At 45.8% G+C, this 17,949-nt stretch overlaps 1 protein-coding gene across 2 annotated transcripts in view; it reads right to left on the bottom strand.

Moving 5' to 3' along the window:
* Positions 1-3,547: 3,547 nt before the first annotated feature.
* The window catches only part of Tspan33 (tetraspanin 33), a gene marked incomplete at its 5' end in the record, with an annotated part of 21,204 nt that continues 6,802 nt past the window's right edge, over positions 3,548-17,949 (bottom strand). The window contains 7 exon segments of one of the 2 annotated variants that reach the window (XM_005402406.2): positions 3,548-3,902; positions 4,112-4,273; positions 4,649-4,777; positions 7,428-7,523; positions 9,409-9,483; positions 9,736-9,863; positions 10,435-10,492. In XM_005402406.2, coding sequence (XP_005402463.1) covers positions 3,801-3,902; positions 4,112-4,273; positions 4,649-4,777; positions 7,428-7,523; positions 9,409-9,483; positions 9,736-9,863; positions 10,435-10,492 — 750 coding nt within the window. In that variant the 3' untranslated portion in view covers positions 3,548-3,800. 2 annotated transcript variants of the gene reach the window in all.

Genomic DNA, 17,949 nt, shown 5'->3' with positions numbered 1-17,949 from the left:
AGCGCCGACTCTCCTGATATTCAGTTTTTTATGGTTTGTTTTACTTTACAATATTTAGCTCTTCTACTTTTCTAGATGCACTGCAGTTTATGTGATATGAATCTGTTACTTATTTTCATACTGTAAGTAATCTACTCATCTAATTTCTTGTATTACTTTTATGAGTGATTACTCTTCCCTTTTATCGCTATCTTGCTTTTTGTTTATTAGAAAGTGAGTACTAAAGTTCAGAAATATTTCTGGAATCTATGATTTTTTGTTCAACTGATTGATTTACCAGGTTTCTGGCACCGAGTGAGAAGATTCTGGAAGCATAATTTCCAACCTGAGCTTTAGAATGTGATTAACTCTTACTTTACTCCTCCTTGAAGTGCTTTATCTACGGCAATTTGTAATATCTAATTATCAAAAGCTGTTTTGGTGGGTACTGGAGATTGAACGCAAGGCCTTCACACTGAATCACAGCTCCAATCCTCTTTTTGAAAATATTTTGTGACAGGATTTTGCTACGTAACCGGCTGGGCTCAAACTCCCGCCTCAGCCTCCTAAAGTGCTGGATTATAAGGCATGTGCCACTATGCCCGATTTACCATAAATTTATTTTCGAGGGAATGGGGTGTTTACAAAATGTTCCCTATCTTTTTTGAGTAACAGTCCTGCTGGAAGAAGTTGTGCTGTTCCTCTTTTTGAAATTGGTCCCTGGCCCTTTTAACACATCTGGTCTTCAGGATGAGGATAAGTCAGAAAACAACAAAGGCTGCACAGTAAATATGTGCTTGCACACAGTAAGCAATCACCAAGTCAGGTAATGATTAGAGACAGCCAGAGAACACAGCTCACTCCTGCCCTGTCCAACCTTTGTTCCCTCCCCAAGGCCCTCACCTCAAGTCAGGCATGAGACTGGAAAGCTGGTTAGCGGTAAGCTAAACGGTCACCCCAAAAATGCTCATGTCCTAACCTCAGCACCTACGGATATCTCACCTTACACGGTAAAAAGGATTTTGTAGATGTGGTTAAATTAAGGTTCTTAAAACAGGTAAATTATCCTGCATAATCCAGGCGGGTCCAATCTAATTACAAAGGTGCTGGAAGTGGGAGGGCCAAAGCGAAGGGAGAGGTGACCAGAAACCGCAGTGGTGTGTTCTGAGGATGCGAGAAGAACGCACCGAAGAAGGCAAATGGCTCGGGAAATTGGAAAAACCAATTCTCCTGGGAGCCTCAGAAGGAACACAGCCCTACTCCTTATACCTTGATTTTAGTTCCGCGAGACCCATTTCGCGCTTCTGACTTCCAGATGAGGAAGATAACAAATTTATGTGTTTTAAAGCATTCATTTTGTGGCAATTTGTGATACCAGCAATAGACAACCAGTGCAGACTGTAATCCTAGCTACTTAGGAGGCTGAAGCTTAGTGAGACCCTCTCTCAAAACAAAAGCAAAACAAAACAGGGAACCCGAATTTCTGCAAATTTTGCTCCTCTGGACACAGGACCTTGTCTAGTTGTCAGGTCTGAGTAGCTTTTTAACTGTCACCCACTCAGCTTTTCACTAACCTTCAAAATTTGCCTTCCACACCTGCACCCCCCCCCCCAGCTTGATTTCTGCTGTCCCCAAGAATGTCGTACAATTTACCCGCTTTGGGGCCTGCGTACTGAAGTGAAGCTTGCCTGTTTGGGACCGGGGTTATTACAAACATACAACTTCACGGAGCAGCTTCGGTTGAAACATCATTCCTGGTCTTCCTTCCCCTGTGACCTCCAAAGGGAGCCCTCTGCCAGACGAGCTCCTCAAAGCTGCTGGACCCGAAGAGCCTTTCACCCCAGCCCCTAGCCGGGACGCTCAGTTCTGGGGCCGTGTTACTAAAAGAAGGTAAAGTATCAACCGCAGGTCTCCGGAACTAGAAAGGCAAGTTAAGCAAGAAAGCGTGCTTTTTTACTCTCTTTTCCCAGAATAAAAGGCCCTGAAATTTTACATTCGTGATGATCGTATTTTTTTCTTTCCGTTCTGTTACCAGCTAGGAGCTAAACATTGGCCCGAGCCCCAGGCGGCTGCTGGAAAGGCGCCCTCCCAGGAGCAGAAGGCTCGCTTAGGAAACACCGGGGGCGGGAGCAACCTCGTGACTCTTTGTCTCCCAACACCAAGGGGACGCTCTCCAAGTGCCCCCCACCCCGCCAGCGCAAGCCCCTAGTCTGAACAGCCGCACAGGAAGAAGGGCGAGGCGACACCGGGGACGCCCTCCAGGTTCCGGGCTCGCCCAGCACCAGCCCTCCCGGGAGTGGGCGAGGACCACCCACGAAGCGGCGCGGCCCCGCCCCCGCACGCTGCCCGGCGCGGAGCCTCGGCGCTCAGCCCGGAGTGATTTCCGAGTCCGCCCTAAGGCGGGCTGCGCTGCGACGCTCGGCTCCTTCAGATACAGAGGGAGGTCAGCCACCAGCGGGCCAGACTGCAGAGACGAGACGGCCTTCTTCCTCCTCATGGGAGATAAGGGAAACCCTACCCCAGGCGGAGGGTGCTCTTAGCCTGCCTAGCCTGCCTTCCCTACCTCCATCCTAAATTCTCGGTGGCAGAGTAATTTTGATCCGCTTCCATTTGGAAACAAACAAAAAATCTCGTCGGGTTTTGGGATAAAATCGCACCGTTTACAGATGGATCAGCACTGGACATCTTTCGTGTTAATTTAGGCCCAGAAGGGCGAAGCTGAGGTAGATGGGCCATGCGGGGCCACAGAAGTCTGTGGCCTTTACAGGAATCTCGGCTCTCTCCTGGAGGCAGCGCCCGCCTGCTGGACCCTTCTGATTCTCCCCTTCTAATTTCCAGAATGGAAAATTCATGGAGGCCAGCCTAGCCCAGGTCAACAAGCTTTTTATTGCCAAACCTGGCACCCCTACCCCCAGCAGGACTCCTGCTTCTTACACTATAGAAACACTGAGTTTTCCTGCAGAGGGCGGGGGTGTTACCTCTCCTCTGCGCACTGCCAAGAAAATCCCACTTTTTGGCGAGGGAGGGCCTCATACAGGAATTCAAGGACATGTATGGCTCAGCCCGACTTCTGCTGGCTGCAGAGTATAGGGATCATGGTTCTAAACTTTTAGGAGGGTGTGGGGTGGGGATGAATTTGGCTGCTGTTATATCCCTTGCCATGTTACCATGGAAATGAGGGAGGTGCAGGATGTAGCTCACTCCGACTACCTGGGAGGACAGGCATTGGGTAAACATATCTCCTTCCACTCCTACCCAATACACACAGCTGTCCCCGGCTGACCCCCGGGCTCCCTCTTGCCTGGTCCCACTCCCTTCTCTTCTGGGGCTGGTATCATGCCAACTGGACTCCCGGCAGCGCTGTGGTATCTGGTCTTCACAGGCAGGTCCTGCTGGTAGCAGAATCGAAGTATGTCCACCAAGCTCGGTGGCAGCCCTAACAGAACTGTTGGCTGTATTGCCCTGGTGAAAAAGCAGCAGCTAGTACCCCCGCAAAGCTGCACCACTGGTGTTTCCCAAACCTCTCTCCCCACACAAAATTTAAAAATGTAAACCCAAACACCGAAGGTTAGAAACAACACAAAATAACTCTCTTAACAATGCTGAGGGCTAGGATGGGGGAGGGAGGCACATCCTCTGAGACTTGAGCCCCCTGCACACCCTCCCTTCTTTCTGTGCATCCAGAGTTTGCTTCGTCCCAGTGGGCCATGACTGCCGGGGAGCTGGAATCCAAATCTCCTTGGGTGCTGTTCTCAGCACCCAGCTGCTGCTGGTCAGTGAGGCTTGCCTGTTGCCATGGTGAGGAGGTGCAGGGTGGATTCTCAGTACCATGGGTCAGCCCGGTGCTGCTGGTTGTAGAGCTGTAGCTTGATCTGATCTTTGATCTGATTCACAAGGATCTGGGATAGCAGGATTCCCACCAGCTGAGAAGGGCGAGAAGGAAGTGGGAGCTCAGCAGTGAGTGATGCCCCTGCTTCCCCTGACTCAGTCTTCCCAGTGAGGTAAGCAGCATCCCTTCCTCTACCCCTCAAAGTCAGTCCCGGAAACCACAGCTGGTCCCCAAGTGCCCTCCCCTAAATAAAGGAGTCTTTGCAGAGTTTGTGGGACCTACAAGTTGTACAGGGTAAGTTACCTGGGGGATGGCCAGCCCCAGTGCCACACCACCAAGTAAGAATAGGTTGCTGTGTATCCAGTTGACCAACTTGTCAATACAGCCGTTGGTATAGATGACGTTACTAGCTTCCGAGTATTTAAGAGCCTGCATACCTTGGCCACACATAGTGTTGATCACTGCCTGGAGAAAGAGTTGAAAAGCCAAATGGGTCTCCCATGCCAGTAACTTCTTGTTTTGGACCATAGCTGAAGGGCTTCCCACCCTTCCTAAACTCTGAAATTGTTGGAGTATCTGTGGAAGATGCTGGTCCGGAAATTGCTACATGCACACTTCCCTTTCCTTGGGAAGCTGAGGTGTGGTTCTCTGTTCTTTAGGTCTGCCTTTTCTGAACCCCTACATAGGCTACAGGAGTGAAAAGTTAACAGAGTCATCAGATTAAGGTGAAGAAAAACATCTAAGACCTGTCCGACAAAACTGCTTGCTTAAGCTATAAAATGGGCAAGAAGGTAACTTAGAACACTACCTAGAAAGAAATTAGGAGGAATGTTTGCTCACCTGGTTTGGGGTAGGCAAGCAACAGGAGTAAGGAACAGAGCATCGCTCACGGCTAGGGTTATCGTCTGAGCAGTTGAAGTACATGTTCTGGGACCAGTCCTTGTAGGAAATTCCTCCACAGCAGCTGAACTGCAACAGAGTCCATGGCAAACTTAAGAATCGCCCACCCCTTACCCCGACAGAACTTTGAAGCTTGATCTCAAGTCTCCCAGTTGCTTTCACCTGAAGAAAGTTTTTCTTCTTAATTTCTCCTACTTTTTATACCTTGTTACAGTTTTTTTGTTGTTGTTGTTTGTTTGTTTTTTGGTACTGGGAATTAAACTCAGGACCTTGAACTTGCTGGGCAGGCGCTTATGCACTGGGCTATAACCCCAGCCCTATATCTTGTTATAACTTACCACAGTGCTGGATATTACAATTGTGTGTATGTGTGTATACATATTTTTAAATTTACATATTCAACTATACTCCTTAGAGAAGGTAGAGAAAGTTCTGGCTTTGTAGTTCTGCACAGCAGAGTCGGATAAAAGGAGGTGTTCAAAAATATTGGCTAGAGCGGGCCGGGGATGTAGCTCAGGGGTATAAGTGCCTGCCTGGCAAGTGCAAGGTCCTGAGTTTGATTCCCGGTACCAAAAAAAAAAAATACTGGCTAGAGCTCAGGATATAGCTCAGTGGGATAGCATAAGTATAGCATGCACAAGACCCGGGGTTCAAACCCAGCAACACCAAAAAGTAACAAAAGAGTCAACAATACTGGCTGAAATAATTAAAAGATAAGTGCTTTAAAACTTTGACTGAAGATAAAGAAAACACAAGAAGGGAACCTTCTATGTATTCTGAGTATTCTGAGTCCATAGTTACTCCTTGAAAGCAAATAGGATCCCAGTCCAGTGTCTGTTGCACTGTAGGCGGGGGAACTCAGCACTGCCCTCAAAGTACCTTTATTTAGAATTTAGCTTTTGATTCATAACAGCATTATTCACAGTAGCCAAAAGGTAGAAGCAACCTAAGTCCCATCAGTGGATAAATGGATAAACAAAATGTGATACTTATGTACATTGGAATATTACTCAGTCTTTTCATCCTTGTTGAGACTGTTATTCTTAGCTCATGTTTATAACATAAAATGTTTACATTCATTGAGAATATTTTGTACCTGTACATGATAAATCATAAACCGTACTTCCCCTTCCCCTGCCCCCTCACCCTCAGCGTGCTGGGCTCCTCCCTATGTGCAAGAGATCTGTCTCCTTGTTTCCTTCTATCTATCTTTATTTTTCTCTTTGTACTTTGCCTTTCTCAAATAGAGATACCATACGGTATTTAAGCTTGTATGTCTGATTTATTTCACTCAATATTACATTTTCCAGGTGCATATATTTTCCTACAAATGTCACACATTTATAGCCATGTAGTAGTAGATACCACATTTTCTTAAGTCTATTACTGGCCATGCAGGCTGCTTCCAGGGTTTAGCTATTGGGAATTATGCTGCCATAAACATGTGTATGCATGTATCACTGTAGTATGATATCTTTAACTCTTTTGGGAAGATACCTAGAAGGAGAATCACTGGGTCAAATAGAATTTTTAATCTTAATTCTTTGAGAAATCTGTATACTGATTTCCATAATGGTTCTATTGTTAGTTTACCAACAAGGTAAGGAGAGTTCCTTTTTTTGGGGGGGGTGGCGGTCCCGGGGATCGAACTCACGACCTTGTGCTTGCCAGGCAGGCGCTTATGCCACTGAGCTATATTCCCCAGCCCGAGAGTTCCTTTTATACTCATAAAAGGAAGGAAATTCTAACACATGCTACAATGTGGTTGGAAGACATGCCAAGGAAAATAAACCAGTCACAAAAGGATGAATACTGTATGGTCCCATTAATCAATATGCGGTACTCAGAGAAGTCAAATTCACAAAAACAGAAAGAAGAATGATTTCCAGGACAAGAAGGAAATGAGAGTAGATGTTTAGTGGATACAGAGTTTGACTTGGGGAAGATAAAAAGTTCTGGAGATGGGTGGTGGGGATGGTTGCACATGTGAATGGTTTTGATAACCCAGGTCTGTACACTGAAAGATGGTAAATTCAGTAGTACAGTGCTTGCTTATGATGCATGAGGCCCTGGGTTTGATTCCTAGCATGACAAAACAAAGACTAAATTTCATGTTATGTATATTGACCACAATTTTATAAATGTAACTTTTGACTAGATGGAGCCAGGCATGGCAGTGAATATATGTAACCCCAGCACTCTGGGAGGGTAACGCAAGAGGGTCACAAGTTCAAGCTTAGCCTGGGCAACTTAATGAGACTCTGTCTCAAAAAAAGGTTGGGGTGCTGGGGATGTAGCTCGGTGGTAGAGCATTGGCATAGCATGTGTGAGGGCCTGGGTTCAATCCCAAGAAACAGAAAAAAAACAAAGCAATAATTAGTTGGTTTCTCATTCTGCTATGGGCAATCACTTACAATGGTCCACATATAGATCGTTTCAGAATTCTTTTGCAAATATGAATATATACTCTCCCCCACTCTTTTTTTTACATAAATGGTAGATTACTATATATACAATTCTGTAGCCATAAAGAAATGTTAAAGAACTCCATGCATGTGTGTGTGTGTTTTGCCAAACCTATTACCAGAGTGTACAAATTACTTACCAAGTAATGAAGAGGCCTGTGGGAAAGCCCTAGAGGGTAAAGCACCTCCCGGAAGGACTCTGATCATTACCCACAGCCCCAGGCCCTGCTGACTCCACCACACTGAGCCCATACCTTCTTCTGGCCAAAATCAATGAGGTTCTGCAGATCCAAGTCATCTCGGTAGTGCACAATGGCATTGTTGATGATCTCACTCACCTTCCCCCGAGCCTGCAGAGACACACAAAGGGAATCAGGACCCAGAACGAATCCCTCACTTATTCCTCCCTGCAGAGGTGACACTAGACAGGAATCACATTTTTTTTATTTTTCCTGCTTGTTGTCACAGTAGAAGTTATGGTAGTCAGGAGGGCACTCTCCACGTACACAGTGGCGTGGCCAGAGCCCCAGGGTAGCCCTTCTCACCTCTACAGCAAACTCCAAGCAGCCTGGCACAAGCTTGGCTTCCTCTCCCATCCCACTCCGGGCGCACACCAACAGTTACCAAACAGCATTGCCACATGGCTCCAGGCCCCTTCTTACTGCCCCAGTACGGATCCTTCCATCAGTCATTCACTGCCCACCACCTCCCATTCCAACTTCCTTTTTGCACACTGGATATTTCTCTAACATTCTGAGGACAACTAACCTACCAGCAAAACTCCCCAACATGCATTCATGTACACCCTTACCCTTGAGGAGCCCTATCAGCTTAGGTGAATGGAGGCCCAGCCCCAAGCACCCTGCCTTGTACATATGAGATAAGGAGGGAGGAATCTGAGTCTGATGGTGGCACCATGACAACAGTCTTTCCCCTCATCAACAGACACCTAGAAAAGAGAGAAAGGATACCTGCCCTCTACTCCTAACATCAAAACGGGAGAGGGGTTAATTTAAAGTTCTAGGTCCCTAGGAAATACTAGGACATCTTTCCCCGGAGCTGGGGGAGAGGTGTCATAGGTCAGATCAAGGTTATCCCCCTTTTATGGTGCAGAGGAGATCGAACCTAGAGCCTTCACACTGAGCTACATCCCAGGCCCTTTTATTTTATTTTATTTTATTTTATTTTAGGCAGGGTCTCACTAAGTTGCTAAATTGCCCAAGCAGAGTCTGAATTTGCAATCTTCCTGCCTCAGCCTCCTACAGTGCTGAGATTGCAGGTGTACACCACCATGTCTAGCTCAGATCATCCTTCTTCATCTGAATCAGCCTTGAGAAATCAGAACCAACTCCTAATGAGGGAAGATGGCCAGTTCCAAAGCCCTTGGCCCTCAGATACCAGTGAGCAAGAGAAATGCTAAACCTACTGTCACTGCTTCTCAGAGATACATTTCTAGATAATCCAGTGTTTATCTACCTTTGTATACTATTACCACAAAATATTTATTGACTGGTGCAAAATGGAGAAAGTAATTTAACAGAAAAGTGTTTGCCAAACTGTAGCGCTGACCTCTAGTGGACATAAGAAAATTGCATCTTTTTAGACTCAACACATTTCTATCATTTTAGGATTTTAAACCACAAGGACTAGAAAATTTTGAATTGATTCAACAGCTCTCAAATTCATAATTTTCCAGCACGTTGTCTTTCTGCTCCACTACTTTTCTCACAATTTTCTTCCACAGTCTACACCTTGTCATAGGTAATCATCTGCCCTGTGGGAAAGGAATCCTGGTTCTTAATTAAAAGGACTGTTGCTGCATGGCAGACTACCTCCAGGTACGCTGAACACTGTTCACGTCATGTTTCCTTTCCTTGTTATCTCAACAATTTCTAAGGAAATAAGAGGCTCTGTGTGTTGTCTCTGGTCCACCTGATCAATGAGTTTTTATTTAGTTATTTACCATTAAAGTTGCAGGTTATTTTAATTTCCTGTTTACAGAAGTCTCTTCCCTGTTGGTCTCTCAGACTGTCAGAGGAAACACTTTACAAATGTGAAATTCTCCTTACATATGGTGACTTTAAAGGCCGCTCACTCATCCCTAAGGAGAACCTTCCCAAGGTTGCTATTTCTCAGAGGAAGGATTGCTGTGGTTAATTAATCAGGCTAGACACTAGCAGGGACTTCCCCTCCCTCCCTCTGGTTCCACAGAGGTCCCTTGACTCCCAACGTTACCTTGTCTGAGAAGACGAAGCCCAGGACCCCAGCAGCCAGCTGTAGCAGGAACACGATGGTGAGGCACAGGGAGAACTGCAGCAGCAGGCGGGAAAGGAGGCCGACTGTTACCATTCTGGGCAGCAGCGCTCCCAGGGCCATGGGAAATGTAGGGGGTGCTGGGCTCATCTCCTAGATGCCTCCAACTGGGACTTCCTGAGAGTGGCCACCCTGTCACTGTACTTGGGGCCAGGGCACTTCAGTGAGGGGTGGGACAGAAGAAATGAGAAGCCTGTGGGAATGGCATCAGGAGACCAGCTGGCACCCCGGGGAGGCCCTTCCACTCACGGTCTGTAGGAGGCAGATGTTCTCGCGCAGGGACCCGATGCAGCCGCAGAAGGTGAGCAGGAACATGAGGACACCCACCACGATGAGCAGGATGGCAGGATCCACCGCCAGGCAGGCCAAGGCTGCTTCTGAGGGAGGGCCCATTCTGTCTGTGCCCGGTGCCCACTGAGGGGGCCCCCAGGGATGGGCGAGAGGGTGTCCCCAATCTATGCTTCTCTTGGTGGGGGATCTCCAGTGTGAAGGTTATGTGCAGGCAGTGCCCGGGAGGAGTTGTGGCATTTAACTTGATGAACAAACAAAGTCAGAGCTTTCATTCCCAGGCTTATGAGAGGAGGGGCCGCTGGGCTCTGGGCTCGCCACCTGTGTGGAGACTGTTTCTGGGGGCCTTTGTGCGGAGGAAGGGGAATGGAGGTTGAGTGACTCCAAAACGAGCTAGGCAGGGTCATGCCCTGGACTGCTCTCTGCTCCCAGAGGCCAAGCTTCTCTCTGACACTTCCTAAGCTTCAAAGGTAGGAATATCTTGGAAGACACGTGGAAGCTCTGGGAATGCAAACACGCTGGCATGAGCAGGCTGGTCAGATGGGGCAGACCACTGAGCTCAGGCTCCAGAGAGCAGGAAGAGACAGGGTTGGGGCTGGAAGAGGCAGAGGGGAGTGGGCCTGGCCGCAGTTCGGGAGGTGGAAGGAGACAAGAGCTCACCTGCATGCTTCATCAGCCGGGCGTAGACACCCACAGCCACCATCACCATGGAAATCACCTGTGGAAACAGGGAAAGAGCAGACCCAGCCTTGAGATTTTTGCAAGTCAGAGAGCCCTGAACACTGTACCCTTCCAGGAGAACAGGAGGGAGCAATTATGCTTGGGCCCAGGGGTGACCCCCAGTATTAATGCTGATAACACAGCAGGGCTCTGCCTCCGTGAATACTTTTCCCAGCATTATCTCATAACATCCTTGCAACACAATCATCTTGTGAGGCAGATATTATCCCCATTCACAGACGAGGAACTTAAAGCCATACAAGTTTAATACAGAACAGTGATTTAAAAGGTGGGCTTCCAGGGGCTCAGGTCTAACTCAGTGGTAGAGTGCATGTACAAGGCCCTGGATTCAATCTTTAACACCCCAAAAATATTCCAGAACACAAAAACATGGGCTTCAGGGTGAGAGAGACTACACCTCATGTGGGACAAATTCTGAGCCTTAGTTTCTATATCTGGAAGTGTGAATTAGGAACAAACAGCTACATCTAATAAGATCACTGTGAGAATTAAATAAAATAATGTCAAAAGAGTATTTTTTAAAATTAAATTTATTGGTACATTTTAGATATACATAATGATCACATTCATCATAGAGAATTTGTGCCTGTGCATGATATAACTTCATTTTCCCCCCATTCTCCTACCCTTACAGTGTGAAGAGTATTTCTTTCTTTCTTTCTTTTTGGAGACAAAGTTTCACTGTGCAGTTCAGGCTGGCCTTGAACTCAGTTTGTAGCCCAACAATAAATATTATCTGCCATTACTAACAGTCAATTTGTCTAACATCACATAGGAACTGTGAAGTTTTTGCTGTTATTTTTCCGGTCCTGGGGACTGAACCCAGAACTTTCACTAAGCTACACTCTCAGTCCTTCTTTATTTTTATTTTGAGACAGGGTTTACACTAAGTTGTCCACACTTCCCTTGAACATCTGGTCCTCCTGCCTCAGAACTCTGGAGTAGCTGTGATTACAGGCATGCACCACTGCGCCCCTCCTGAAGTTTTGAGTTCTAAGCCATTTCATGAAAGAGCAGGTCTTACAGCCTCAGCAGGCCCAGCTAGATGCACACTCCCTGCTCTCTAACAGCCTTGAGGGCCAATATAGTCAAGTCTCCATGCTGGTCAAGTACAAGAAGAAAGTGCACGTCAACGTGAGAGTGTGTGCATGCGAGTGTGGGTAAGTACCGGAACAGCCATGGTAAAGGAACTTTTATCTTATAAATTCCGATTCCTGTGAGGAGGATTTGAGTTTAGATGTTTCAAATTTCATGGCTCCTCCCTGAGAGAACAAACCTGTCAAAGACTTCCAGGAGTCCCCAGAGGGGCCTTCTCTGCCCCTCAGGCCCCCAGGAGTGCCAGGCAGTCCCAGTAGGCACTGTAACCCCCTTAGCTACCCTTTTTTTGTGCCCCGTCTCCATGCTGGTGCTAAGCAGCAGCTGGTTGTCGCCATGGCAATAGATAAGGCCAAGCTCTGGCAGGAGAGAGTTCTCAGCAGCAGGGACTTCACCATCTCAGTGGGGAAGGAGGCGGCTGGCTAGACCTTGCTATCCTGCAAGACAGAAAGCAGCTGGAAAGAACAACCCGCGGGAGAAGGAAACTGGGCACCCTAGACCCGGTGTGAGGGTCAGACTAGTCTGCAGGGAGAAAGACGTGTTGCCTGCAGGCCTTGTGTAAGAAGGTCCTCTGCCAACTGGCAGGGATCGGCAGGTACATTCAGTGCTAACAAATTTACTTCCTAAAACCACATCTTTCGGACCCTTCTCTGTGGCTTAGCCGTCTCTCCTTGCCCCAAACATCTGGCCCTGGCTGGGGCACCTGTGTTATCAGACAGTTCACACTCCATCCAGGAGATAGGGAGCATGTGGATGTGGAGGTGCCAGCTGCAGCATAGCACAACCAGGCTTGGGGACTATGGGAGGAGACAGGGAACCCCAGAACAGGGACGCCAGTCACTCCAAGCCACAGCAAATGAACACTTCCACGTACCCATTAAAACTCACTGTGTCCACCTGCAGTTCTGCATTGCCTTTTTACTGAATCACTTGAATATGCATCTATCTGTGCTTTATCCTGTTGCTTCCAGGCTCTACACTTTTTTTTTTTTTTTTTCATATTTTAATTTTCACTTTAGGGTGGATAACTTTATACAGGGATGGTCTCTGATTAAATTCGAACACAGCTAAAAGAAGAAAGGCACAGTAAAGAGATGCCACATATCACAGGGCAATTTAATCCTATTTATGGCCCCATAATCACAGCAGTTGCTTTGTCTCTATTGGTGGTAGGTAAAATAATGCCTCCCCAAAGATGTCCACGTCCCAATTCCTGAAACCTGTGAATATATTCCCTTACAGGGCCAAAGGGACTTCACAAATGTGATTAAGGGTTTAGAGATGGGGAGATTATCCTTGAAGGCCCATATAGTTACAAGCAAACAATATACAAGACAAGAGGGTCAGAGTCAGAGAAAGATGACAGAAAGGAGATTGGGGTGATGTGGTGCCATGAGTCAAGGAAGGTGGGCATCCCCAAAAGCTACAGCAATCAAGGACACGAGTCTCCTTTAGAGAAAGCCAAAATGAATGCAGCACTGCTACACCTTGACTTTAGCCTATCTTGTCCTGTTTTGGACTTTTGACCTCCAGAAATATAAAAGATTAAATCTGTGCTGTTTTAAGCCATTAAGGTTGGGCCATTTGTTTCAGCGGCAATAGCAAACTAATACACTCTCCAAATCCAATTCACCAACTGCTATGTCCAAGGGGCTCTGATCTATGCATTATACTGGGGAGGGACTAAGAGCCTTCATAGCCTACAGCAGAGATTCTCAACTTCGGCTGCTATTAGTCACCTGGGGACTTGGGAGTAAAGGAAGAGACTTAAGAAACTCTCACTGTGCAGGCTGTGCCACAAACCAAGTAGATCAGAACTGCTGGCTTTGGGGCCCAGGCCACAGGAGTTCTGGAAGTGTTCTGCATGATGCCAAGGTGCAGTCATGCCTGAGAGCCTAAAGCACAATCAGCCATGGATTTCAAACAGTTGAAATCAACTTTAAACTGGGCATGGTGGCACATGCCTATAATCCCAGCATTCAGAAGGCTTAGGCAGGAGGATCGCTGTGAGTCAGAGGTTAGTCTGGGCTACATAGCGAGTTCACTGCCAGCCTGAACTATCTAGCGAGACCCTGTCTCAAAAAGAAAAAAAAAGTCAAGATTAAGACTTTACTATTATTAATATTTAATATGATTATTAGTGATGCCTCTCCCCTGAACTCTCCAAGTCTGCACTTTACTGCTGCACCTTATACACGTCCATTCCCGCCTTACTTCCCACCCTGCACTCCTTAGAGCTACTGCCATCCTACAGGTAGCACTGCTGCTGCTAGTATTCATTTTATTTATTTCTTATTTTTTGGTATGGGAATCGAACTCAGGACCTTGCACTTGCCACGCAGGTGCTATGCCATTGAGCTATATCCCTGGCACGTGCTGCTGCTAGTAATAGCATGGATGTTAGAGCTGCATGGAACTTTGGAAATTGGCTCAGACTCATATGATTTTTCTGGTACTGAGGACTGAATCCAGGGCCATTGCACTGAGCTATACTCCTAGACAAGGACTTGCTAAGGCACTGAGTTGCCCAGGCTAGGCTTGAATTTAGGATCCTCCTGCCTCACCTTCCCATAGTGCTGGGATTACAGATGCAGATGTGTACCACCAAAATGAAGCCAAAAGAGTATAAGAGACACTTGACCAAGGGTATATGGATGCAGCGGCTACATCTGTACTAACAGAATTTTGCTGTCCCATTCTGGTAAACTTTCCACTGTCGGTCTTTCTTACAAAATCCTAGTCAGGGCATGGTAGCACATGTCTGTAATCCCAGCACTAGCGAGGCTGAAGCAGGAGGATCACTGTGAGTTCGAGGCCAGCCTGAACTACATAGCAAAACTTTGTCTCAAGAAGACAAAATCCTTATAACACCTACAATATCTACAATGACCTTCTTTTATGAGAAGGGTGGAAAAAAGATATTTTTCTTTTCACATGCTGCCAGAATGAAGCCTGACTAGAAACTTTTTAAAGTTAGGTATACTTTTCAAAATAGCTGAGTCTAGCTGTTAGCAAAATATCCTGAAAAGTTGTCAATTAAATAATATAATTTGTACGTACCAGGACTTTCATCCTGAAATAAGGTGAGTAATCACCTTGTACTAAAAGGAGCCACCTCTGGGCTCCTTGGAGAAATGGCTGATTCTAGGACTGGGGCAGGAAACAAAATTTAAGACGAGCCTGGAGCAGCTTGTGTTAGAAACTGGGGAAGTGTTCATACACACACACAAAAAAAGCCAGAAAGAAAATCCCCTCATCAGTGTGGGTACACCAAAGAGACACAGATGTCACTTGAAAGAGCTCCCAATACCCAAAGCTGAAGCAATTTGTACATCAAAATAAAGATGTATTGAGTTATTACCCAAAGAATAAAATAGGTAGCAGTACGTGTCAATACAAACAAGTGATTTAATAAATAAATACAGGAGAAAAGAAAAACCTCCCATACAGAAGAATTCCTATTTATTTATTTTTTGAGACAGGGTTTCACTTTGTAGTTCAGGCCTTGAACTCACTATGTAGCTCAGGCTGACCTTGAACTTGCAGTGATCCTCCTGCCTCAGCCTCATGAGTGGAGGGATTACAGGTATGTGCCACCACGTCCGGCCAAGAATTCCAAGTAATTCATACAGATACCCTCAAGGAGCTAAAGCATAACTCCTTGCTCCTTAAATGTGGATTGTGGATTGGAATTTTCTTCTGAAGAGTACAGCACAGAAAAAGGAAGGGGGAAGTAATTATATTGCAATGAAATCTGACAAATATGACCTCAGCCAAGAGCCCAAGGCCAACATCAACATTAATGATGTTGATAAATCATTATGAAGCAGTGTTACTAAAATGATACTTTATCCTGTTGTCTTCTGCCTCAAAATCCACAGCCCCAGGATAAACATGAGGAAAACACCAAGTAAGTTCCAATAAACAGACATTCTGCGAAATGTCTGAGCAGCACTCTTTAAAAGGTCTCAAAGTCATCCAGGTGTGGTGGTGCACACCTCTAATCCTAGCACTCTGGGAGGCTGAGGCAGAAGAATTGCAAATTGAAGTCCAGGCTGGGCAACTGAGGGACTTAGGAAGACCCTGCCTCAAAATAAACTATAATAAAAAGGGTAGGAGATGTAGCTCATTGCAATGGCCCTGGCTTCAGCCCTCAGTACTGCAAAACAAAAGCAAAAACACCTCAAGGCTATCAAAAGCAAAGAAACACTGAGAAACTTGAGAAACTGTCACAGCCAGGGGAACCAAAGGAGGGATGAGCACTAAGTATAATATAGCATCCTGGACGGGATGCAGGACCAGGAAGACAGTACCTGGAAACAAGGCAGTGTGAATAAAGGACGGGGCATAAGGATAATCCCACTGAGTATCATAAATGCTTGCACTCATGCACGGTGTCAACAACAGGGAGAGCTAGGCACAGGGTACATGGAAACACTCTGCACTGTTTTTTTTTTTGTTTTTTTTTTTTTTTTTTTTTTTTTCAATTTTTCTCCAAAACTTAAGCTGTTCTAAACAATGAAGTCTATGTTTGTTTTGTTTTTGCTTTTTGAGACAGGGTCTTGCCATGTAGTCCAGGCTGGCCTTGAACTCACTATGTAGCCCAGGCAGGCCTCCAACTCATGGCAATCTTCCTGCTTCAGCCTCTAGAGTGCTGGGATTACACACATGCACCACCATGCCCGGGTGGAGTCTATTAAAAAAACAAAAACTAAAACTCCATTTTTTTGTAATCCTACATTTTTTTAATATCAGATTTTCTTAAACTAGAGATCATCTGTACACACTTAAGCCACCAGTTAAGCCAGTGACTCTTAGTGTTGAGAGCAGCAGGAAGCCACAGTGACCTGCTGTGTATACTACCCATTCTGACATATGAATTTAAAAAACAATAATGAACTATGACTGCTGTCATGGTCTATATCTCCGTTTCCACAGTTATCCCCATAATAGACCTGTAACCTCTTTCCTTTCTTTTTGTGACCCTGGATTCAATCAATGATCGTGCTTAGTGCAATTAGTGATTAAATTTCCTTTAACCTAGAATAGTCTCCTGTTCTTTTCTCTTAGATTTTCTCCCTCCTTATTTATTTATTTATTTTTGTAGCACTATTGATTGAACCCAGGGCCTTCCCACTGAGCTACATCCCCAGCTTTTTTTTTTTTTTTTTTTGAGACAGGGTCTTAGTTATTAAATTGCCCAGTCGGGGTTTAAACTTGCAACCCTCTTGCCTCAGCCTCCCAAAGTGCTGTGATTACAGATGTGCACTGCCATATCTGGTTTCTTCCTTTCATTTTGGTCTTTTGAAGACAGTGACTTTTAAAAATTTGTGGTAAAATATATACAACATAAAATTTACTCTTTCAGGCTGAGGGTGTAACTCAGTGGTAGAGTTCTTAGCTAATATTCAAGAAGGCCTGGGTTCAATCCTCAGCATCACAAAATAAGTAAAATAAAAATGTATTATTTGTTTCATTTGAAGCACACACTTCAGTGGCTGTGATATATTAACATTGCTGCGTGAGCACCACCACTATCAGATCCACAGCTTTTCATCACCTCACCCCAGCATCAAACAGTCGACTGCTCCTCATGCCCTCCACCCACTTCCCTTCCCCAACCGCTGCAACTGCTTCATTCTCTAGGGATTCCCTTATTCTGGACACACCCTGGAGACGGAATCAGGTAACATGTGCCCTTTGTGTCCGGCTTCCTTTGCTTAGCTTGCTTTCAAGTCTCATCTGTGTTGTCGTCTGTGTCCCTGCTTCATCTCTTCTTAGGCTATACAATGTAATAATGTCTCCTGTACGGATGGGACGCACTCTGTGTATGTGATCATGCAGTGGTGGATATTCGGGTTGGTGCTACCCTTTGGCTACCGTGAACAGCAGCAAGGCTAGGAACATCTATGTACACATTTTGGTTTGGACACCTGTTTTAAATTCTTCCAGGCATATACCTAAGATTGGGATTGCTGGGTCACGTAGAAATTCTGTGTTTAATCTTTGGTGGACCTGCCAAGCTGCTCTCCATAGCGGCCATACCACTTTCCCTTCCCGCCAGCTATGTATGAAGCTTCCACGCATGCCAGCACTCGTTCGGACATTTTTTGACGCTGACATGTTTGATAAGTCTAGACCAACTGTTTTGCAGAATGCCCCTCAATTTGGATTCACCTGTTTCCACACAATTAGATTCAGATTATACGTTTGACAGGAATATTACACAGATACTGTCATGTTCTCAGTGTGTCATGTGAGGAAGCAGATGTTAATTTCTTTTTTTTTTTTTTTTTTTTTTTTTTTTTTTGAGACTGGGTCTCGCTATGCAGTTCAGGC

The sequence above is a fragment of the Chinchilla lanigera genome, unplaced genomic scaffold, assembly GCF_000276665.1.
Source record: "Chinchilla lanigera isolate Chin_1 unplaced genomic scaffold, ChiLan1.0 scaffold00078, whole genome shotgun sequence".
Taxonomy (NCBI): Eukaryota; Metazoa; Chordata; class Mammalia; order Rodentia; family Chinchillidae; genus Chinchilla; species Chinchilla lanigera.
The sequence above is the reverse complement of the archived record's forward strand: the minus strand, read 5'-3'. Positions and strand labels throughout refer to the sequence as shown.